Genomic DNA, 25,393 nt, shown 5'->3' on the forward strand with positions numbered 1-25,393 from the left:
CGCCTCTGTGTGAGCATATTTAAGACAAGTAAAAAAACATGCTGGGGAAGACCAGCTGGGAGAGAGAGAGGAGTGAGAAACAGCCTTGCAGGTGCCAAGGTCAGTGAAGAAGGAGGGGGAGAGGTGCTCCAGGCGCCAGAGCACAAGTCCCCTGCGGCCTGTGGTGAGGACCATGGTGGAACAGGTTGTCCCCCTGCAGCCCATGGTGCACCACGGTCGAGCAGGGTTCCAAGCTGCAGCCTGCGCAGCCTGCACGGAAGGAAGCTGCGGCCTGTGGAGGACCCCCGCTGGAGCAGATTGCAGGCCAGGCCTGTAGCCAGACCTGTAGCCTGTGGAGAGGAGCCCATGCAGGAGCAGGTGACCTGGCAGGAGCTGCTGCCCGTGGGGGACCCGGAGTGGAGCAGTGTGCTCCAGACGGATGGACCCCTTGGTACGGACCCATATCTGGAGCAGTTCTTGAAGAGCTGCTGCCTGTGGGAAGCCCATGCCGGATCATTCGGGAAGGACTGTATCCCGTGGGAGGGACCCCATGTTGGAGCAGGGGAAGACAGTGACTGAGAAGGAGCAGCGGAGACGAAGTGCTATAGACTGACTACAACCCCCATTCCCCTGTTCCCCTGCACCGCTCGGGGGGAGAGGAGGTGGAAGAGGGTGGATGGGGGGAAGGTGCTTTTGGGTTCTTTCCTTTGTTTCTCACTTCTCTAGCTTGTTAGTAATAGGCAATAAATCTTACTCTCTCCCTACTCTGAGTCTGTTTTGCCCATCATGAAAATTGCTGAGTGATCTCCGTGTCCTTATCTCAACCCTTGAGCCCTTTGCATTGTATTTTCTCCCCCTTCCCCTTTGAGGAGGGAGAGTGAGAGAGTGGCCATGGTGGAACATGGCTGCCCACCCGAGCAAAACCACCACAAGGACTCACTACACTTTTACTTGTAAGGAAGAGAAATGACTCCCACCTTTTCTCAGAATCTTCACACAAAGGAAACACTACCAAACAAATGCACAACAATAGTACATGTTTTGGTTTAACCCGGCTGTCAGCTAAGCACCACACAGCCCTTCTCTCCCCCTCCCCCCTCCCTCTCTGGGACGGGGGAAGAGAATCAGAAAGAAATGAAAGGCTGTGGGTTGAGAGGAAGACAGTTTATTAGGACAGAAAATAAAGGAAAATAATAATAATGATAATAGTACTACTATTAATAATGTGTACCAAAAAAAGTGATGCACAATGCAATTGCTCACCACCTGCTGACCGATGCCCAGCCCATCCCTGAGCAGCCGCTCCCCCCACCCCGGCCAGCCATCCCATATTAATTGTTCAGTATGACGTCAGATGGTATGGAATACCCGTTTGGCCAGTTTGGGTCAGCTGTCCTGGGTCTGTCCCCTCCCAGCTCCTGCTGCACCCCCAGCCTGCCCGCTGGCAGGACAGAGCGAGAAGCTGAAAAGTCCTTGGCTTGGTGTAAGCACTGCTCTGCAACAACTAAAACATCAGCATGTTATCAACACTCTTCTCATCCTAAATCCCAAACACAGCACTCTACCAGCTACTAGGAGGAAAATTAACTCTATCCTAGCTGAAACCAGGACAATACATTACAGTCAATGCTTCTTAATCTGACATAAGGCAGTCCAACAAACAAATGGATAGACTCTATTATACAGATACAAAATGCTGCAGAGCACAGTGCAGGTACTCCAGCTGCTCTAAACGGATCTGAATTGGTTAAAGGAGGCTGATCCTACTACTGGTCCTAAGTTAACTCCTATGGTGACTTGAATGCATTGGAAACTTTTCCAGTACTCCCAGATGCCCCTAAAAGCAGAAGCAATCCCAAGGATATATAATATGCTACATCCAGGCTCGCAAGCCCTCCTGTCTGTAAATCTGGAACCACAAGTACCATAGCGAAAAGAGATGTAAGAGCTCACGCATGGAGCCTCCCTGTTGTGGTTTAACCCGGCTGGCAGCTAAACACCACACAGCCGTTCGCTCACCCTCCCCCCTCCCTCTCTGGGATGGGGGAGAGAAACGGGAAAGTGAAGCCGGTGAGTTGAGATAAAGACAGTTTATTAAGACAGGAATATAATAATAACAATAATAATAATAATAGTGATAATGATAATAGTATTAATAATAATAATGTGTAAGAAAACAAGTGATGCACAATGCAATTGCTCACCACCCGCTGACCGATGCCTAGCCTATCCCCGAGCAGCCGGCCCACCACCCCGGCCAGCCACCCCTATATATTGTTTAGCATGACGTCAGATGGTATGGAATACCCCTTTGGCCAGTTTGGGTCAGCTGTCCTGGGTCTGTCCCCTCCCAGCTCCTGCTGCACCCCCAGCCTGCTCGCTGGCAGGACAGAGAGAGAAGCCGAAAAGTCCTTGGCCTGGTGTAAACACTGCTCTGCAACAATTAAAACATCAGCATGTTATCAGCACTCCTCTCATCCTAATCCAAAACATAGCACCCTACCAGCTACTATGAGGAAAAATTAACTCTGTCCTAACTGGAACCAGGACACTCCCTAAGCCTTGCTAAACCAGAGCTACTGGGCTGGGCAGGCTGCAGAATAACTCAAATGTCTTTCCTGGAAGTTTTTACACCATTTCAGGACAACCTGAGCAAATGGGCAACGGTGTTTGCGCCTCTGTGAGAGCATATTTTAAAAAGGGAAAAAAATGCAATGCAACAGCAGCTGGGAGAGTGAGGAGTGAGAAACAGCCCTGCAGACACCAAGGTCAGCACAGAAAGTAGGGGGAGGAGGTGCTCCAGGTGCCCCTGTGGCCCGTGGAGAGGACCATGGTGGAGCAGTTTGTTCCCCCTGCAGCCCATGGTGTACCATGGCAGAGCAGACTTCCATGTTTCAGCCATGGTGGAGCAGGTGGATCTGGCCTAAAGGAGGCTGTAGCCCATAGAGAGCCCCTGCAGGAGCAGGCTCCAGTCTGGAGCTATAGCCTGTGGAGAGGAGCCCATGAAGGAGTAGGTGAGTTGTTGGGAACTACTGCCCGTGGGGGACCCATGTTGGAGCAGTTTGCTCCTAAAAGTTGGTCCTTGTGGTACAGACCCATATTTGGAGCAGTTCTTGAAGAGCTGCTGCCCAGGGGAAGCCCATGTAGGATCAGTTCAAGAAGGGCTGCGTCCCATGGGAGAGACCCCCACATTGGAGCAGGGGAAGAGAGTGACCATGAAGAAGTGGCTGAGATAAAGCATTATGGACTGACCATAATCCCCATTGCCTGTTCCCCTGAGCTGCTTGGGGGGAGGACGTAGAAGAGGGTGGATGGGGATAAGGTTTTTTTAGTTTGCTTTTAGTTTCTCACCGTTCTAGTCAGCTAGTGATAGGCAATAAATTACATTAATCTCCCTATGCCAAGTCTGTTTTGCCCATGACGATAATTGGTGGGTGATATCCCTGTCCTCTCAACCCTTGAGCCCTTTTCATCATATTTTCTCCCCCTTTCCCTTTGAGAAGGGGGAGTGTGAGAGTGGTTGTGGTGGAGTTCATCTGCCCAGCAGGGTAAAAACACCGCACCCTGCTAATCAGAATTTGACTGCACCTTCAAGTTCTTAATCCTAACTACAGTGAAATTAAAACTACTTACAGTAAGTCCATACAAAATGAATTACTGATGAAATGTTACCTCTAAAATTGAGCTGCTTATTATGGAAAAAGCATTTGCCTAATGTTCTTCTCTATTTAAAGGTTTTGTCCACTAGAAGACAGTTGCCTAATTATTACTGCATTTCACAACAGACTACACAAAGCACCAGAAAGCAGAGGTAGAGGTCATCAAGACAACCAGAACCTTCTCATGCAGAAGTTTAAGACTCAGGTGAAAAGGGAGTCTTCACAGAAGTGCTGAAGAGAAAACTTTAGTTATAGTACCATATCAAAGAATCTTTAAGATATAAACCTTTTTTTTTTTTTTCCTCACACTTAAAGACATATTAATGTTTTGCATTTGTTTAAATTTGAGAACATGAATTCAACATAGGTCATTTTAGGTCAGCTTAGAAACATCATTAAAGCATGAAGTAAATTGGCTGAATTATTTACTCAGTGGTAGTACTTCTCAAGTCAGTTGTGCATTGGTAGCATTTCTTTAAAGAGACTAACACATACATGCAAGCTTGCAATGAGATCATACTACTAGTTTTGCTAAAGCTTTTTGTGACAGAAACTAATTTAATATCAATAGATCTTTTTCTCACAGGATTAGCAGCTTCATTTCTTTCACAAAAGTTTCCAACAACTCACTGCCAAGCTGCCTGCATGATGAGAAGCTAAACTATAAATTCATAACAGATTTCAAGTTTGAACAGTTTTTTTTTAACCTCAAATACATCTCCTACAAAGCATCAAAGATCATAAAGAACAATTTATAATGTTGAAATATCTCCTGTAGAATAAAAGCCCTATCTAAAAGCCAAAGGCTTGATTATTTTTAAATCAATATGTTTTCACTGAAAAATAGCCATCAGCAGCACTTGATTTTGAAATAACACATGGAAAGATAAGTAATTATTTCTGTAGAAAGCAAAAGAGGGGGAAAAACATCTAATTGTTATCAGAGAAGTGCAACTATGCACCAAAAATATTTGTCAAACTTGTATGCAGGATGAAAACATTTAATTTCAAGTTTATCAGTTCATAAAAAGTATTTAAGAATGAAAAAAGCATCATCTAAGCACAAAATACTGACCTGAGCTCTTTTTTCTCTAAGTTCCTGCTGTTGTAATCTTCTTTTTTCACGTTTCTCTTGCAATTTTTCAACTTCTTTTACACAATTAGATTTTCTACGTGCTTAGAGAAAATTATATGATTTAAAATATTTTCTGTGTTGCATGCATGGATTTAGTATTTACACTACACTTCAATCATATTAATTTATCAATAATTAGAATGCATTTATATAAATTATATATTCAAGCAAATCAGTATTAGTACAAAATAATTACAGCAATTTAATTTCTAAAATTTATAGAATAAATGAATTAAATCATGGGATTGGGACAATAATTACACAACCAAAAATATAAGGACAGTGACCCTCAAAAAGCACTTGAACAGATACATGTGAACTCTTGGTTTGTTTTAAAAGAAAGCCCAGGCAAATTAAAACAAAACACATTCATGGTTTAAAAAAATATAAAGGAAAAACAAATTATAAATACTAGTGCGCCAGTGCTCTGAAAAAGCTTTGTATGGAAGCCTACAGACAATTGTATATATAGACCATTTGTCATTTATGGAAAACAACATAATCCAAGAGAATGTACATGTAATGCCAAGAATGAAAGGATCTTTGACACATGGTTTACATACAAGGGGGTCCAAAGTCCTTTTTTGCAGCTTGAACTGGAGATATATCTGGAACACTACCATTCTGTTGTGAGGAGGAAGACTGTTCTGGAAGCTGAGTGGGCCGTGCACGTGCAGAACCAACCACTGCAGACGAAAAGCACAAAGCTGATCTAGAAATAACATTTCTATCCAGTTTTGAAGTGTTTTAGTATGACAAGATAAAACAAGGACCATTTTGAGACACAACAATTTTGTGGGGCCAGGGAGGACCATATATATGGAAAGTTATTTATCATATAGATGGAAAGTCAAATGTCATTAAAGATATTTGGTATGCAGCCTTTTTTTATCCTAGTATTGTATACCAACACAACATGAAATACCAATTCTGCCCATGCATATTTTTAAACGCTCTACTACAGAGTTAGTACAACTTATTATGTACATAGAATGAAGTATGTACTTGGAGATATGCAGTCCTTAAGTGCTGCAATTTTATTTATATTGTGATTATGCCCAAAAACACAGCAAGAAAATGACCCTGCTGTTTCACAGTCTCTAGAAATTAGAAAATTGTCCCCCACAATAAAATATCTGGAGGCCTACAATATCTGGAGGAATAGAGGGATAGAAATGAAAGGCAGCCAAGTGCAGCTCAATCTACAAGTGAAAAATCAAACCTTTTTGACACCATATCAAAAGGGATATGGATACAATTGATATGTCTACCTAAATTTATGCATGGATTCCCTATGTGATAGGGATGCTAATTTCTAAAAATGCAGAGTGATATCTGTTCCCAGTGAATGCAGCGGGAGTAGTGAGCATGCAAGCCTCTCTGGTAGAGTTGAATATTTTAAGTTGTTTTTTCAAAGAGTTGCTTCAAGCACCTCTGCTTCAGCTGGCCAGTTTCTTGTACGTGCTACTAATGAGGTCTGACAGAAAAGCATGAAAGTGAAGGTAACAGCTTTGATTAATAGCTTAGAGATGACATTCCAAAGGCCAGTACAATGTATAACATGGAGACAACTATGGAAACAGGTATCAAATGGGATAGACAAGACAAATTCCCAGACCAGTCCCAAACATCATAGGAGATCTACTTTATAGCATGAATTAACTCCACTAAACAAGACCATATGCTGAGAAAAGCTTAACTGCAAGATGAACAAAGAACTAATCCTTAGGTAGGTTGTGAACAGTAAGATGCATAGTACCTATTAAAAAGCAAGTTACAAGGTTAATCCATACGAAACGGACCATTTACTACAAATGACGTAGAATGACAGAATATCCCGAGTTGGAAGGGACCCACAAGGATTATAGAGTCCAACTCCTGGCTCCACACAGGACCACCTAAAAATCAAACCATATGTCTGACAGTATTGTCCAAACACTTCTTGAACTCCAACAGGCTTGGTGCCATGACCACTTCCCTGGGGAGCCTGTTCCAGTGCCCAACCACCCTCTCAGTGAAGAACCTTTTCCTAACACCCAGCCTGAACCTCCCCTGTCACAGCTTCATGCCATTCCACTGGGTCCTGTCGCTCCCTCCTCGTGCCTGCACCACCACTCCCCCTCGTGAGGAAGCTGTAGATCACGATGAGGTCTTCCCTCAGTTTCCTTTTCTCTAAGCTGAACAAACCAAGTGACTTCAGCTGTTTCTCATACATCTTCCCCTCTACACCCTTCACCATCTTTGCAGTCCTCTTTCGGACACTCTCTAATAGTTTTATGTCTTTCTTATACTGTGGCACCTAAAACTGCACACAGTACTTGAGGTGAGGCCTCTAAAAACTTGTATAGATGTGAGGACAGCCCATCAATAAAATGTCTCAAATTGAGACCATATTAGTTTGAAAAAAAAATTAAAAAGTTATTCCCTCTTTGTGAGATTTCTAATTTGTTTAGCACCTTCAGAGGCAAATGGCAAAAGGGAGAAAGGGATCCCAATCGGCCACCAGAAGACAGTCTGAACACTTGCAAAAATATGCAAAAACCACATGTTTTTCAAAGTTTAAAGAGACGGAATGGAATCTAGTTTGAATTAATGGTGTAGTGGGTTTACGTGGCAAGGTTTTGGTAGCAGGGGGCCATAGGGGTGGCTTCTGTGAGAAGAATCCAGAAGCTGCCCCATGTTAGGTAAGGGCCCTGCCGCTGGCCAGAGCCAAGCCAATAAGCTATGTTGTTCGTGCCTCTGTGAGAGCATATTTAAGTAAGGGGAGAAAAAACACTGCTACACAGCAGCTGGGAGAGTGGAAAGAGTGAGAAACAGCCTTGCAGGTGCCAAGGTCAGTGAAGAAGGAGGGGGAGAGGTGCTCCAGGCGCCAGAGCACAAGTCCCCTGCGGCCTGTGGTGAGGACCATGGTGAAGCAGGCTGTCCCCCTGCAGCCTGTGGAGTACCACAGTGGAGTAGGGTTCCATGCTGCAGCCCGTGGAGGAGACCACGGTGGAGCAGGTGGACCTACACTGAAGGAGGCCGCGGCCTGTGGAGAAATCCTGCCGGAACAGACTCTGGGCCAGACCTGTAGCCTGTGGAGAGGATCCCACGCAGGATCAGGTGACCTGGCAGGAGCTGCCGCACGTGGGGAACCCATGCTGGAGCACTTTGCTCCTGAAGGATGGACCCCATGGTACGGACCCATACTGGAGCAGTTATTGAAGAGCTGCTGCCTGTGGGAAGCCCACACCGGATCAGTTCGGTAAGGACGGAATCCCGTGGGAGAGACCCTGCGTTGGAGCAGGGGAAGAGAGTGACCAAGAAGGAGCGGCAGAGAAGAAGCGCTATAGACTGACCATAACCCCCATTCCCCTGTTCCCTTGCGCCGCTTGGGGAGAGGAGGTGGAAGAGGGTGGATGGGGGGGAAGGCGTTTTTGGTTTCTTTCCTTTGTTTCTCACTTCTCTAGCTTGTTAGTAATAGGCAATAAATCTTACTCTCTCCCTACTCTGAGTCTTTTTGCCCGTCACGGTAATTGCTGAGTGATCTCCGTGTCCTTATCTCAACCCCTGAGCCCTTTGCATCATATTTTCTGCCCCTTTCTCTTTGAGGAGGGGGAGTGAGAGAGCGGCCATGGTGGAACTCGGCTGCCCACCTGAGTAAAACCACCACAAATGGCACTAGATTAATGTCTGAAAGAATCACTGCCATCACCAACACAAGATAATTATGCTCAGAAAAAACATTAAGCAATAACTATTCCTTCTCATATTATAGATGCATTACATCTGTAGTCATCTAATACATACTTCATTTCACCTATCCTCCTGTGATAATTCCACATTTTTAATAGATTTTTCTGTAGGGAAATAACATGTAGGGTTTAAATGGTCTTTGAATTAATGTTTACACACAGACTGTTAGAAAATTAAGCTTAAAAACTGAAAGAGTAAGAATTCTAAGTGCACTACTTATAGTATATTGAAACACTCAAGCTAAAGCAAACTGAGGATGTTTTAATTTGAAAAAGTCCATGCATCATTTATTGTAGGATAATTAACTTCAAATTTTTGTACCTTCAGTTCATTCACAAATTCACAAATTTCCTAATGCTATATTGCTTAAACTTGCACATAAATAATATTCATACAGTATCCATTCCTAAATACATATAGAAGTAATTCTAGGAATGATGTACCGTGCTTTCTACGTCACATGCGTACATACTGAATTAGAAATGCAGTTTTATTAAAGAATTTTAGATGAGCAGGAGGTTACAATGTTCCCATATATTAGCTTCCTTGAAATGGAAAGATATAACATTTACCTCTGTTATCTCTAGCAGAGGTATCATTCTTAATAGGTGCCACAGTTCGTCGACTCTATAAAGAAAGAAATCTCCATTATTTGATCACCTTATTATTGAAAATGTAAACTGCAGCCCCACCTCTGTTTCTAACACAAGATCAGCAATACAGAGAAGTAACTATTTCCAAATCCCTCCTTGAAGAGCCTTGGGTGGAGACTGCTGTATGTACTTTTTCAAATCAACCTTCTTTTACATATTTTTCCTTGAACTATACCTTGTTATATGAATTGTTATGAACTATACCTTGTTATATGAATATTAGTCCCCAACTCCCTCCCTGCCAAACCTGTTCTTAGAAAGTTTTTAGAAACCCTTTTTTACCTATGGTGAATGGGGAATACATTTATCAAGTAGCTCCACAGACAAAAATTAGATTTAAAAATTAAAACATAACAAAATTATAGGATTCCTGTAAGTTTAATATGAACGTGTTACATAGGTACTACCAACCTTCACAATTCTATTTAATTTGGCTAATGGAGTAGGTGGTGGTGGTGTCTCTGGACTAGGTTCAGTATCATCATCAGGTGCAAGATCTGGATTAAGTGAAAATATGCTCTCCAGGTCAATCTGTTTAAAAGAATATAAAAAGATGAGTCTAAGAACAAATTAATCCTCTCCATTTCTGCTGTTATGTTTGAGTATAAACAATAAATACATTTAGTGTTTTTACCTCACAATTAGTTATTTCTATAACCTGATGTTATAGTTTAACACAACAGGCAACTGAGGACCACAGAGCACTTCGCTCACTCCCTGCCAGTGGGATGGGGTAGAAAATAAAAAAAGGGTTGAGACACAGACAATTTAATAAGACAGGAAAAACAGTAAAATAAATAATAATTTTATATATATATATATATAAGTGATGCACAATGCAATAGCTCACCACAGGCCACTGATGCCCAGCAAGTCCCTGAACAACAGTAGCTCCCGCCCCAACCCCAGCCACATCCCCCTAGCTTTATTCTTCCAGTTTTTATCATTCCACTTGATGTCATATGCTATGGAATATCCCTTTGGACAGTTTGAGTCAGCTGTCCTGGTTCTGTCCCCTCCCAGCTTTTTGTGCACCCCCAGCCTCCTCGCTGGCAGGGCAGTATGAGAAGCTGAAAAGTCTTTGGCTTAGTGTAAGCACTTCTCTGCAACAACTAAAACATCAGTGTGTTCTCAATATGAATTTTCTCCTAAATAAAAAACACAGCAAGATACCAGCCACTATAAAGAAAATTAACTCTATCCTAACCAAAACCAGGACAATACCCACCCTTTATTGCATACGATTTATGTCAGGCTCGGGTCCCAAACTTTCCAGTACATCCCAATTAATCACCACAACCTTTCCTGTCTTTTGATATATACACACAGATATCATTCCCTTGGTGTACGGGTCATCCCTCTAAAATGTCCGTTGACTTTGTTTAGTCCATGAGTTTGGGTTCCATCTGTTATAGCAGTCCATCAGGGCAGGAGAGATGATGAATGGTGTTGGATTGTTCCATGCAGAGGCCAGCTCTGGTTCCAATACTGTTGCGCTTGTCCAGTTCTATCACCAGTGCAATTTGCTTGGTTCCATCAAAATTCATTTGTCATTATCTGGGTGACTCTTACTGTGATACTATTAATATGGCATACACCAACCATAGTAGTGATGACATGCAGTATCATATATCAATTAACATCATATGATTCAAATCATGGGCTATTCTCACCCAACATTAAATCCCCTTGAGGTACACATCGGACTTCCCCATCGTTCCGTATTATCCATCAAATGCACCCAGGTCCCTGAGCAAAAGCAGTCCCACCAATGGGTTTGTCTTTGCTGAGGCAGGATAAACCCAGACTGCCTTCGCCAGCGTGTTCTTCACATGCACTACAGGGACTTTATCCCCTTCTACAGTATGTAACAGGTTTCACTGGGCAGGTCCGGCTTGGTTGGCAGTGTTGACTAACCAGGTGGCCTTTGCCAAATGTGTATCCCAATGTTTGAATGTTCCAACACCAATGGCTCTCAGCACAGTCTTTAACAGTCCATTATAGCGCTCGATTTTCCTGGAAGCTGGTGCATGATAGGGGATGTGACACACCCACTCAGTACAATGTTCTTTAGTCCAAGTGTCTATGAGGTTGTTTTGGACATGAGTCCCATTGTCTGACTCAATTGTTCCTGGGGTGCTGTGTTGCCATAAGACTTGTTTTCAAAGCCCAGGATAGTGTTGCGGGCAATGGCATGGGGCACAGGATATGTTTCCAGCCATCCAGTGGTTGCCTCCACCATTGTAAGCACATGGTGCTTGCCAATGTGGGTTTGTGGGAGTGTGATATAATAAATCTGCCAGGCCTCCCCATATTTATATTTCAGCCATCGTCCTCCATACCAAAGAGGCTTTAACCTCTTGACTTGCTTGATTGCAGCACGTTTCACATTCATGGTTAAATAAAATAAAATAATAAAGAACTCACACTTATGTTGCCAGTCCAGATCCACCTGAGCCACTTCAGTATTAGCAGCCTGATCAACCTGCTGGTTATTTTGATGGTCTTCAGTGGCCGGACTCTTGGGTACGTGAGCATCTACATGGCATACTTTTACAACCAGGTTCTCTACCCAGGCAGCAATATCTTGCCACAATGTGGCAGCGCAGATCGGTTTGTCTCTGCAGTGCCAGTTGCTCTACTTCCATTGCTGTAACCACCCCCACAGGGCATTTGCTGCCATCCATGAATCAATATACAGAGCACTGGCTACTTTTCCCGTTCAGCAATATCTAAAGCCAACTGGATGGCCTTCACTTCTGCAAACTGGCTCAATTCACCTTCTCCTTCAGAAGGTTCTGCAACTTGTGTAGGACTCCATACAGCAACCTACCACCAATGATGCTTTCCCACAATATGACAGGACCCATCAGTGAACAGAGCATGTTGCTTCCCATCTTCTGCTAGTTTACTATACAGTGAGGCCTCTTCAGAACACGTCACCTCCTTCTCTAGTGATATTCCAAAGTCCCTGACCTCGGGACAGTCCATGATCACTTCCAAGATTCCTGGGCGACTGAGATTTCCTATTTGAGCCTGTTGTGTGATAGGTATGACACCCTCACTCCACATAGCATCAGTTGCATGACGTGTAGAGTGGACCCTCCCTTTGAAAGTCCTGCCCAGCACCAGCAGTTGGGGTGACAAGAAAGCTTGTGTTTCCTTTTTGAAACTTTGCAGAGACATAGCTGTTATTTTTTTGATCACATCCATTGGAATCTGACAACTTCAGTCTTGCCATTTTATTCCTAAAAACTGTATCTCCTGTGAAGGTCCCTTGACCTTACTCTGTTTAATGGCAAAATCAGCTTTCAGGAGAATTGGATTATTTTCTTCCCTTTCTCAAAAATTTCTGCCATGTTGCCCCACACAATCATGTCATTAATGTACTTCAGGTGTTCCAGAGCTTTCCCCTGTTCCAGTCTGGATCAGTTCATGGCAAATGGTAGGGCCATGTTTCTAGCCCCAGGGCAGTCGATTCCAGGTGTACTAGACGCCCCTCCAAGTGAAAGCAAACTGGCCTGCACTCTGCTGCTAAAGGGATGGAGAAAAATGCATTAGCGATATCAATTGTGGCATACCACTTGGCTGCCTTTGACTCTAGTTCGTATTGAAGTTCTAGCATGTCCGGCACTGCAGCACTCAGTGGTGGCGTGACTTCGTTCAGGCCACGATAGTCCACTGTTAGTCTCCACTCACCATTAGACTTTCACTCTGGCCATATGGGACCATTAAAGAGTGAGCAAGTCTTGCTGATCACTCCTTGGCTCTCCAGCCAATGAACCAACTCATGGGTAGGAATCAGGGAGTCTCTGTTGGTACGATATTGCCGTCAGTGCACAGTTGTGGTAGTGACTGGCACCTGCTGTTCTTCAACCCTCAGCAATCCTACAGCAGAAAGGTCTTCTGAGAGACCAGGCAGGGTAGACAGCTGCTTAATCTTTGTGCTCAAGGAAGCTATGCCAAAAGCCCACTGGTACCCTTTTGGATCCTTAAAGTACCCTCTCTTGAGGTAGTCTATGCCAAGGATGCACGGAGCTTCCGGGCCAGTCACAATGGGGTGCTTTTGCCACTCATCCCTAGTTAGGCTCACTTTGGCCTCCGATACAGTTAACTGTTGGGATCTCCCTGGGTGGAATAATTGCCTGCGGTGACTTAGAAATTAACTTATAATACCAAAACACACCTCCATCCCAAAGTCTACCCACTTATGGGGATTGACAGAGTGGTAACAGAATTGGAAGAAAGAGGCATTATTAAAAGGACCTATTCACCCTACAATTCACTAGTGTGGCCAGTAAAGAAACCAACCAGGCAATGGCGTTTTATAGTAGATTACAGTTAAATGCTAATACCGCACCTTTGACTGTCGCAGTTCCAAACATGGCAGAAATAGTGACATTGATACAAGGCACTGCCCGTCCTTGGATGGCTGCCTTAGATGTTAAAGATATGTTCTTCATGATTCTTCTCCTTGAACAGGATAAAGCACAGTTTGCTTTCACATGGAAAGGGATCCAATATACTTTTCACAGTATCACAGTATCACAGATTTCTAGGTTGGAAGAGACCTCAAGATCATCGAGTCCAACCTCCGACCTAACACTAAGTACTCCACTAAACCATATCGCTAAGCTCTACATCTAAACGTCTTTTAAAGACCTCCAGGGATGGTGACTCCACCACCTCCCTGGGCAGCCCGTTCCAATGCTTAATAACCCTTTCGGTAAAGAAGTACTTCCTAACATCCAACCTAAAACTCCCCTGTCGCAACTTTTGCCCATTCCCCCTCGTCCTGTCACCAGGCACGTAGGAGAACAGACCAACCCCCACCTCTCTACAGCCTCCTTTAAGGTAACTGTAGAGAGCGATAAGGTCGCCCCTGAGCCTCCTCTTCTCCAGGCTGAACAAGCCCAGCTCCCTCAGCCGCTCCTCGTAAGACTTGTTCTCCAGACCCCTCACCAGCTTGGTCGCCCTTCTCTGGACTCGCTCGAGCACGTCCATGTCCTTCCTGTAGCGAGGGGCCCAAAACTGAACACAGTACTCAAGGTGCGGCCTCACCAGAGCCGAGTACAGGGGCACAATCACTTCCCTAGACCTGCTGGCCACACTGCTTCTTATGCAAGCCAGGATGCTGTTGGCCTTCTTGGCCACCTGGGCACACTGCTGGCTCATATTCAGCCGACTATCAACCAATACTCCCAGGTCCTTCTCGGCCAGGCAGCTTTCCAGCCACTCATCTCCCAGCCTGTAGCTCTGCTTGGGGTTGTTGCGCCCCAGGTGCAGGACCCGGCACTTGGCCTTGTTGAACTTCATACAGTTGACCTCAGCCCATCGCTCCAGCCTATCCAGATCCTCCTGCAGAGCCTTCCTGCCCTCGAGCAGATCGACACACGCACTTAGCTTGGTGTCATCTGCAAACTTACTGAGGGTGCACTGGACGCCCTCATCCAGATCATCGATAAAGATATTAAAGAGGGCCGGCCCCAGTACCAAGCCCTGGGGGACACCACTAGTGACCGGCCTCCAACTGGATTTGACTCCATTCACCACAACTCTCTGGGCCTGGCTATCCAGCCAGTTTCTAACCCAGCGAAGCGTACGCCAGTCCAAGCCCCGAGCAGCCAGTTTCTTGAGGAGAATGTTGTGGGGAACTGTGTCAAAAGCCTTACTGAGGTCAAGGTAAACCACATCCACAGCCTTTCCCTCATCCACCAAGCACGTCACTTGGTCATAGAAGGAGATCAGGTTCGTCAAGCAGGACCTGCCTTTCATAAACCCATGCTGACTGGGCCTGATCGCCTGCTTGCCCTGCAAGTGCCGCGTGATGACCCTCAAGATAATCTGCTCCATGAGCTTTCCTGGCACTGAGGTCAAACTGACAGGCCTTTTAATAGGCTTCTTCAAGGATATAAACATTCCCCCACAATTGCTCACAATGCTTTTGCTAAAATCTTAGCAGAGATTCCTGTTTCACATCCTGATAGGGGGAAAAAGTCAGGAAACTGTAAGAGACACAGTGGAAAACATTCAGAGAACACTGCTCAACTAAACCCCTATGCATGGGAAGCCAAAGATTGTTCAGGAAAAGTACACCGGATTAGCACCTGGTGGATCTCACCCTCTTTCTAACCCTGCCAGTTAAAAAAACACAACCAAGCATATCTTATTTCCTTTTGTGTTCACAGGAATCCTGAGTGAACTGCATATGGACAGCTGGAGAATCACAAATCAGCAGTTTGAATTGATAAAACTATGCTTCACCCTGATCTTAATGCACTCCCTTTGATGTGTAGCCAGAAAGACCCAGAATGGCCATGGTCCCAAGCCATGTTAAATACACTGGAATTATGGGAACACATGCCATCGGGGAAAACTTAAACTTGGTTACTGTGGTTGTGCATGGAGCTGAGGTGTTTCACTGTGACATCTCATAATGACCCTTGGAACCATGCATTGTCACAGTATAGTGCAAGTGTTGGAACACCTCAGAACAAAAAGGACCTAAATGTCTCTACTTTAGTTTTACATGGAAACAAAATATTTTCAAAAGATGAATGCAGTTGGAATGATTCTCTTTGGATGGCTGATCTTCAAGCCACTTCAGGCCAGACAATACAAATCAGTTGCCGAATAACTAATGGGTCTACTTACAATAGGCTGTCTGAAATTAAGACAAATTATGCTGATTCTTCCAGACCCAAAAATTATAGTCCTGATTGTAACAAAATAACTGAACCAAATTCTAATTGCTGGCACAGTTTTACTTTCACCAAGCCTGTAATTGTGTACTGTCTTTGGGGTTACAGAGGCACCAAATTGCTATTTGAATTTATGATCGTTACAGCAACATCTGTGTCAAATGCAAACGATAAGAAGCCTCTGCCCCCACAGATGTTTGAAAATTATACCAACTCCGGCTCCCATTAGTCTAACTCCTTCCATCTTCAACACAGGTCCTTACCTAATTAAAAATGTGGGACAACAACAAGTACTCTTTAACCCTAGCTGGTCTCTAAAAAGGGTAGAGCTAGTACTGTGCATTAATATCTCAGAAATCAACTCAAGATGTACCACCTTTCTGAGAACTGCCTACACCAGCGGGTTATCAGGGTTACATGGATGTTCTCTGAAACAATCTCAGCGCATGCCATGAGATGCCACTGGATTATTGGGAACAGGATTAGGTATATTAAATAGCATTGATGCCGAGGTCCTAATGAGTAGAATAACTGCTACTACAGACGACCTAAGGAAATTGGAATGACCGATAAAATCACACTTATTTGCCTTAGGAACAAGCCAATGGCTCCTATCAGACATTTTACCCCATTGGGAACAAATTGAAGAAAATGATCATGAATTAATTGTAAAGGCCCTCGGAAAAATCCAAGGTGATACTTCCCTTGCCTTGAGTTGTATCCAAGTGCAGTTATGGATACAGTCTGTAGCAGCAGCTATTATTAGAGAGGGAGGAACCTTACCCATTGAAATTTGAAAATTCATAGAATCATAGAATGGCGGCTTGGGTTGGAAAGGACCTCAAAGATCATCTATTTCCAACCCCCCTGCGATAGGCAGGGATGCCACCCACTAGATCAGGTTGCTTCAGAATTTGAAGAAGAGTTTGAAGCATGGTGGAAATTAGTCAACTTTACCTATTATGCAGAAAGTAAAATTATTGCCTTTATACTTACCATAAGCAATGCCACAGTATACAATATATATACAATTATTGCATTAGGACTCAATCATAATGAAACTATACTCTATCCTAAGGAGCATAAAGCATGGGCCCATCAAAAGGGAGGAAAGTGGCAGATGATTGATGTAAATGCATGTATTGTGTGCAAACAAAAAGGCTTAATTTGTGAAAGTAACACGCTCGAAGCCCAAGACATTTGTCTTGACACTGAACAAAATATTTGTCACTTCGAGATATATCCCAATGAAACCCCTGAAACTGTACTTGTATATATTGGGAAAGACTGTGCTTGCATGAGAACCCATTGTGATTCTATAGTCATAGATAATACTACTGTAGATACAAGTAATCACTCGAATGTTTGTGTTCATAACTTTGCCAAAAATCTAGATGTGATTTTAGTTACTCAGCTTCCATCACCTCTTACCAACTTATTACATCTAGTTATACTCTACTTCATGACCTGCTGCCTACCCCTACTGGTATGAACGTTACACTGGTGAAGAAACTACTACAACATGAAAATTTGAAACAGCTGCTGAAACACGTGCAGGAAAATGAACAAAAGACTCTGATTACTGTCCATCATGATATAGAAGAAGTACATCAAGTGTTGGAAGGAGTAAAGGATGAAAAACACTGTTGGTGGGACACTGTTTTGACGATTGCCAACTGCCACAGGAATCTTCAACAAGATGCTTCACCCTGTTTTTGTTTTATTAATATTTACTGTATTGTGTTTCATATTGACAATTTCCCTGTATGTCAAACTTTGAATTATTATGAAACGTATGTTTCATCTAGTATCCCTACAAGATGTACATATACTCGATAATCCTAATCACAAGGACATATGTGATACACCCGATACATTCCAAATGTCCTGAATCTTGAGTGACTATAGTCACGGGGTGGATGGTGTGGAATAATTGCCTGAGGTGACTTAGAAATTAACTTATATTATAATACCAAAACACACCTCCATCCCAAAGGCTACCTGCCTCCAAGGTGTAACCATGCCTCACTGAGCTTGCACTTTAATTTTTTCTACTCTATACCTTTAAAAACAAAGCAAGAAGATTTCGCACCAATCATAACAAATGTATGTGTGACTAGAATCACTCAAACTCCACCTAAAAGATAGAAAATTATATAAATTAGCTTAAGGGAGAGAAGATATTAGGGAAGATACCATTACGAAACATACCTTCTGACTTCTGGGATCAGTCGACAGGCTGAGCCTGTCTTCCCCTCCACTGGGATGCATTTTGGGTAAGATTCGAATGCTTGGTTATGTCAAGTGCCTCCCTGGGAAACTTAGAAATCTCTATAGAGTCTCTTTATATCTTTTAACGCATTTGTATCCAGGCTGTGTTACTCATAATTTTGGGATTTGCACGTGCTTTACAGACAGTGAATTTATCACCAGCAATCCAAAGAACCTGTGAACGTGTTGCTTTAATAAATTGCACAACTCATTAATCTAGCCGTGGTAATTCTCACTGAACGCAACCAAACTCTTTAAGTGTGGCCGTGGTAGTTCATGGAACGTGACTATATTGAGGGTATATTATGTTATTTGTGCATCTGTAATCATAGAATCATAGAATCGTAGAATCAGAGAATATCCCGAGTTCGAAGGGACCCATAAGGATCATCGAGTCCAAATCCTGGCACCACACAGGTCTACCCAAAATTTTAGACCATGTGACTGAGTGCACAGTCCAAACGCTTCTTAAACTCCAACAGGCTTGGTGCCATGACTACGTCCCTGGGGAGCCTGTTCCAGTGTGTGACCACCCTCTCGGTGAAGAACCTCTTCCTGATGTCCAGCCTAAACCTCCCCTGCCTCAGCTTGACTCCATTCCCTCGGGTCCTATCACTAGTCACTACAGACAACAGATCGGGGCCTGCCCCTCCACTCCCCCTCGCGAGGAAGCTGTAGACTGTGATGAGGTCTCCCCTCAGCCTCCTCTTCTCCAGGCTGAACAGGCCAAGTGGCCTCAGCCGCTCCTCGTATGTCTTCCCCTCTAGGCCCTTCACCATCTTTGTAGCCCTTCTCTGGACACTCTCCAATAGTTTCACACCCTTTTTGTACTGTGGTGCCCAGAACCGCACACAGTACTCGAGGTGAGGCTGCACCAGCGCAGAGTAGAGCGGGACAATCACTTCCCTCGACCGACTAGCAATGCCGTGCTTGATGCACCCCAGGATACGGCTGGCCCTCCTGGCTGCCAGGGCACACTGCTGGCTCATATTCAACTTGCTATCAACCACAACCCCCAGATCCCTTTCTGCGGGGCTGCTCTCCAGCGTCTCGTCGCCCAGTCTGTACGTATAGCCAGGGTTGCCCTGTCCCAGGTGCAGGACCCGGCACTTGCTCTTGTTAAACTTCATGTGGTTGGTGATCGCCCAGCTCTCCAATGTGTCCAGATCTCTCTGCAAGGCCTTTCCACCCTCAGCAGAGTCCACAACTCCTCCAAGTTTGGTGTCATCATCAAATTTGGTCAAAACACCTTCTAGTCCTACATCCAAATCATTTATAAAAACATTGAAGAGGACTGGCCCTAAAATGGAGCCCTGGGGGACCTCACTGGTGACTGGCCGCCAGCCTGATGTAGCCCCATTTACCACAACCCTTTGAGCCCTGCCCGTCAGCCAATTGCTCACCCATCGTAGGATGCTTTTGTCTAGCTGTATGCTGAACATTTTGTCCAGTAGGATCCTATGGGAAACTCTGTCAAAAGCTTTACTGAAATCCAAAAAGATCACATCAGCTGGTTTCCCTTGATCGACTAGATGGGTGACTTTATCATAAAAGGAAATCAAATTTGTTAAACAGTACCTTCCCCTCGTGAACCCATGTTGACTGGGACCAATGGCTGCATTGTCCCGCAGGTGTGCTTCAGTAACTTCAAGGATCACCTTCTCCATAATTTTACCAGGCACTGATGTGAGACTGACAGGCCTGTAGCTGTCAGGGTCCTCTTTCTTGCCCTTCTTGAAAATTGGTACAACATTTGCCAGCTTCCAGTCTACTGGGATCTCTCCAGATTCCCAAGACCTTTGAAGAATAATTGAGAGAGGTCTCACGATGACATCAGCCAGCTCTCTGAACACTCCGGGATGAATCCCATCCGGACCCATGGACTTGTATGGATCCAGGTGGAGCAGCAAATCCCACACACATTCAGGGTCGGTTGGGAGTTTGTCATTCCCACTGTCACGGTCCTCCAGCTCAGGGTACCCAGGATCCCAAAGCCCATCTTCGGCGTTGAAGATGGAGGCAAAGAAAGCATTAAACGTTTCTGCTTTGCCTTTGTCCTTGTTTGTGAGGTGACCATCCCCATCAAGTAGCGGACCTATGTTTTCTCTGGTCCTCCTTTTTCTGTTCACATATTTTAAAAAGCCCTTTTTATTGTCTTCCACAGATAGTTCATGATAGATCATGATAGTTCAGTACACTGAACGCGACCAGACTTATAACGACAAATTAGGCATCAATCTCAATTACTTTAGCCTTTACCACAACACCCTGTCACTCCGGAAATACAGATGGGTTCTGCCCCTTTATAGCTTGATGGCATTACAGTAGACTGTACGCCAGCATTCACTAGAGCCTTATACTCCAGTGAGTCCAATGTGCCAGGCCATCGCATCCACACAGTCCAATAAACCCAGTTGTCACTTTCCAGAGGTGACAATCGTGATAAATACCTGCCCATATCCTCCCAAACACCTTGCCACCCATAACCATCATGCCTCAGGGCAGATCTCTGGGTGGAATTTTTAAATAGTTGGCTAACCTTAGACAAATCTGGAAACACATGTAGGAGACATAGCAATAGGATCGTGCTAGTTTGAACATCCCAAGAATATGAAAAATTTTCAAAAACTATTTCAACTAGCCTGGAGTAAAGGGTGTACTTGTTAATAGTTTCCATAGTAAGGTTCCTGAAGTGCAAGAATGATGGTCATACTGCGTACAAATACTGGATTACATTCACAGTTGGTGTAATATGAGCGCATGCTATATACAAACTGGCAAAATCATAAACAAACTCAGGCCATCCTACAAAGATGATAAATAACAAGAAAAACAACCTTTCAAGGATGTTCACATAAAACAACATTGTAAACAAATAAATCTACATTATGACTGGCAACTATTAAACTCATATAATGCTTATAACAAATCTTGTTTTAACACTCTCTGGTTAGATCTGTCATTATTTCAACCCTTTGTGCCCCACGTTGGGTGCCAAAAAGGACTGGTGTGGTATAACCTGGCAGGCAGCTGAGCACCACGCAGCTGTTCTCTCACTCTCCAGGTGGGATTGGGGAGAGAATTGGGGAAAAAAAAAGAAAAAAGAGGTAGAACTTCGGGGTTGAGATAAAGACAGTTTAATAGGATAGAAAAGAAAGGGAAATTAAATAATAATACTATTAAAATATGCCAGTCCCCAAGCAGTGGCAGCTCCCTCCCCAACCCCAGCAGCGGTCCCCCCATTTTTTATTTTTCTTCATGATGTCAGATGGTATGGAATATCCCTTTGGCCAATTTGGGTCAGCTGTCCTGGGTCTGTCCCCTCCCAGCTCCTGTTGCAACCCCAGCCTCCTCACTGGCAGGGCAGTATGAGAAGCTGACAAGTCCTTGACTTAGTGTAAGCACTGCTCAGCAACAACTAAAACATCAGTGTGCTATCAACATTATTTTTCTCTAAATCCAAAACACAGCAACATACCAGACACTATGAAGAAAATTTATTCTAAGCCAAAACCAGGACACCTGAAATATCTCATTTTATGTTTACTTGAAGCAGCTTAAGCATTAGTCATTGTCTTAGTTGAAACATACACCCTTCAGAAAATGGATGAATTGAATTTAAAATGACCAAAAAAAATTCATAATTCTGTAGAATTCTGTAGAGTGATTGATTTAAAACAAAAGTAGTCAGTTTTACTGTAGAAAATTGACAATTACCAGAGTATGAAAGACATTCTATAGCATAAAGAGATCTCAATTATTTGATATTTCCCTGACAGTGCAAAAGAAACAGATAAATTACATCCACCCAAAAAATAAAAGCACAGTTGAAACCATATTAAATATATTGCCCTGTTGTTTTTTCTTCTATGTGTTCCTCATTCAAAATGCCATAAAATGTAGGGCAAAAGTAAAAAAAAAATCAAAAATAACAATCTTCAGATCTATTGAAACTTAGTTTCCTAAATATCTTAAATAGCTTTGATTTCTAGACTGCCATTTCCCCTGGATGGACCTTTCAAAGACCTCACTACTGTATGGATTCTGTGTGCTCAGAGGGATAAGCTGAGCTGATGAGATCACCAGGATATTCTCACTTTTTTTTCCTGTGTTTTTATAAAACTGGTGAGGTGTAATTACTTGTTGAGATGCTTCTCCAAATCTCAGCTTAAAGAGGCTAACATGGTCCAAAACTTCCAGGAAGAAGGGATAGCAAAGCATAACTGAGACACACGGAGACACAGTTTCTCAAAGAAAACAGCACTGGAAAATTATTGCCACAAGTAAATAAATAAATAAGCTAGCACTTGAATTCCTCAATAAAACAAACACAAAAGGATTTCTAATTAGCTCTCCTGCTAGTTTCCTGTCTGAATTCCAAGTCATTCTCCCTCTCAAAAATTTGATTTTTCTTTTACTTGTAAAAAGGGGATAACAAGGTCAGCCTTTGTAATCTAGTTCAAAATAAATAGATGAAAAGCACTATTTATAAGCTATGATATAGAGCTCAGAAAGGCAAATTTAATACAACAGAAGACAATGCTTGCCCAACAGCTCCTATTCCAAATAGTCTGTAAACAAAGAATCATGAAATAAATTAAGATTTATATTATCTCTGTTTCTAGTTCAAATTCCAAAGCAACATTCATGTAGACTACACTTTCTTTTTTAAATAAAAAGGTTTTAAAATAGTTAAAAGTTTACCTCTTTGCCTTTAGTATCTCCATTTTCAATCCATTCAACGGTTACACTTTCATTATCTTCATTTAGGGATGTTACCATAGCTTGGTGAATTCGGCCTAGAAAGGAAACACAAATGATTATTTATTAATCAGATGAAATTCCAGAAGTTATTTGAATTGCTGTATGCAGAGAGGCAGGAAGAAGAAGGTTAAAAAAGAAAAGGGAATAAATAAAAGATGGTTCCTGGCCACATACTGTAAACTGGCTTAGATGTGATCCATTAGCTGAGGCTCTAATGGCTCTAATGAGTGCCCAAGTGAAAAAATTCAAGAAACAGAAAATTGAGTGGTATGTAAGAAAAATACCATGTGAAATCCATGCCACTTAAAAACTCTTTATTTTTTTTTGGTGAGAAGTTTTGATAACATTTCCAAGACCACTATTCTTCCATGGACAGGAAAGTTTACTGTGGTGCGCTCTACAAAGGCTTTTTTGTCTCCTTTCTAGGACAATACAACATTAAATGTCCTGACATAGGAGTAAATCTCCCTAAAATTATATTCTGATATCCCCTACTTATGATCATTCAATCAGTTGGTAATTCAGCTAAAACTAAATTGCCTGCAACAATAATAAAAATCATCACTTTATAGAACACCACTAACACAAATTCTTAGAGTCCCATTGCTATGACTTCTCCAGTGAAAGATATCAAGCCAGCAAGCCCCCATAAAGAAGAACAAATCCAGTAAACTTCCAGTAGGAGTACAGATTTTCCTTCCTAAATATGAAGAATATTGCATTTTTTTAAAATATCCTCTATCACACTTTATCGTATTTCCTAGGCATGGTAGCAAGGAGTGATTAGAAGAGCAGAGCATCCATGCCGTGACACAAAAAGATCAAGATCCAAGTGTCACAGTGAGTTCACATCCATTCTAAGAATACCAAAAACTAGGCTTTCTAAAGAATACAAGTCCAATGGAACTGCTCCTCTGATACTCTATTTTAAGGAGCCATAGCACAAGCAATCCCTTACTTTGTTGCATTTCAGAGGGTAACATGCATGATATGGTAGAAATGAATTTTAAATAATGTTTTAATTGTATCAACTCCCAAAAAGGGAAATATATATATATATATATATATATATATAAAACTCTTAAAGCTTTACACATGCAGCAAAAAGCATCTCCAACATTCTATGAACTCCCCCAAAGCCACACAATTTTAACTTCTTTATGGCTTACAGTGATGCACCTCCACATCTGGTGAAGATGTCTTCACCAGGCCATGTTCAACCTGGTAGGGCTCACTTGAGTGCAGTCCATACAACTATGCAGCTTCCCAGTCAAGTATTCAAGATGACAAGCAACCCAGCAATCAGCAAATCATGACTGAGCAACCTCACATCAACAGCTCATGCTGCCCACCTTCTCCCACAGCTCCAAGGTCCTACCTGCTTATCACATCCAAGTGATGGTTTCGGTGACCTCATGTCAGTATCCACCCACGAGCCAACCACCCCATGCCCAAGAACCACATGCCACTCCCAAAACATGAGCTGACCGTCCTGAGACAGTTCATGTATACATTGCTTCCACTGGACACCTGTTTCAGTATGAAACCCATCTTGGTCTTGATGGGATATGAAAATTTTTATGAAGAAATCCCCTCCAGGAGCTTTTTCTTGTTTATAGCCTTCATGTTCTTGAATCATTAAAGATAATGTATTCCAAACTTGTACTAGTAATACCTGCCCTCTATGGCTTGGTGATAGGATGGGGAGAAAGTCAGCATCTTCAAAACAGGGCTACCTTTCAGAAGGTAGGTTACCAACCTGGGCTGTGGTTGCGCAGGCAATCAAGATTGATTTGTCTGTTTCTAACAAGTTGAGTGTGCCTCTGTCAGCTGCATTGTTCCTACAAACTCTCTCTCCCATCCATTGTAGTCAATGTGTTTTTTTCCAGATTATTTAATGCATTAATTGCATTAAATTAGCAAACTTATGGATGTGATAGGTTTCCTCAGCATTAGTGAGTTCAAATGACTCTCAGAGGGTCTGTGACCCCAAAAGTGTCAGTGTGTAGGAAATGCATGGCTGGGATGGAATGTGAAGTTTGATCTTCTCCTTCAACAACAGTGAGCTACCTGGATCTGCTGAACTCAGACCTGTAACCCAGGTAGAATCAGGGCTGTGTATCATACCAGCTACCCTAGGTTGAAAGCACAATTTAAGCTGTTTAAGAATCTTCTTGAGAAAGCAGTTTGTTGGTCAGTCTGCGCTTTTTTTCACATTGTCTTGTCTGTAGGAAATCATTTTTTTAAGCTAAATATTGTTTTGAGAGGTAAGTATAATAGTTCATTAAAATTTCCTTATCTAAGTGTTTATTTGCTGAATAAAATGTTTACTTTGTTAATGGTGTCATTTTTAAAAGTATGCACTTCTTCCCATCTGTCCACAACTATGCTAAATGCTTTTCTGAATACAGAGCTTTATTAATTCCAGATAAGTATTTTTCTTTAAATAAAAAGAAGAAATAGGAGAATAACATTTTTGGTAAAACATCACTGTTA

At 42.9% G+C, this 25,393-nt stretch overlaps 1 protein-coding gene across 10 annotated transcripts in view; it reads right to left on the minus strand.

Moving 5' to 3' along the window:
• LOC308184725 (kinesin-like protein KIF2A) overlaps positions 1 to 25,393 on the minus strand; it is a 374,830-nt gene that overhangs the window by 266,137 nt on the left and 83,300 nt on the right. For 6 of the 10 annotated variants that reach the window (XR_013942889.1, XM_080572100.1, XM_080572099.1 and 3 more), the window contains 6 exons: positions 22,838 to 22,932; positions 21,153 to 21,203; positions 9,573 to 9,692; positions 9,081 to 9,135; positions 5,337 to 5,459; positions 4,714 to 4,814 (listed from right to left, as the gene is read on the minus strand). Coding sequence is in view for 9 of the 10 variants with exons in the window: in XM_080572100.1 (XP_080428226.1) it covers positions 4,714 to 4,814; positions 5,337 to 5,459; positions 9,081 to 9,135; positions 9,573 to 9,692; positions 21,153 to 21,203; positions 22,838 to 22,932 (545 nt within the window). In the remaining variant the exon portion in view is untranslated. The remainder of the gene's footprint in view (positions 1 to 4,713; positions 4,815 to 5,336; positions 5,460 to 9,080; positions 9,136 to 9,572; positions 9,693 to 21,152; positions 21,204 to 22,837; positions 22,933 to 25,393) is intronic. The other 4 variants (XM_080572101.1, XM_080572105.1, XM_080572106.1 and 1 more) reach the window with 2 other exon arrangements.

The sequence above is a fragment of the Anser brachyrhynchus genome, assembly GCF_964034855.1.
Source record: "Anser brachyrhynchus genome assembly, chromosome: W".
In the NCBI taxonomy this organism is placed as follows: domain Eukaryota; kingdom Metazoa; phylum Chordata; class Aves; order Anseriformes; family Anatidae; genus Anser; species Anser brachyrhynchus.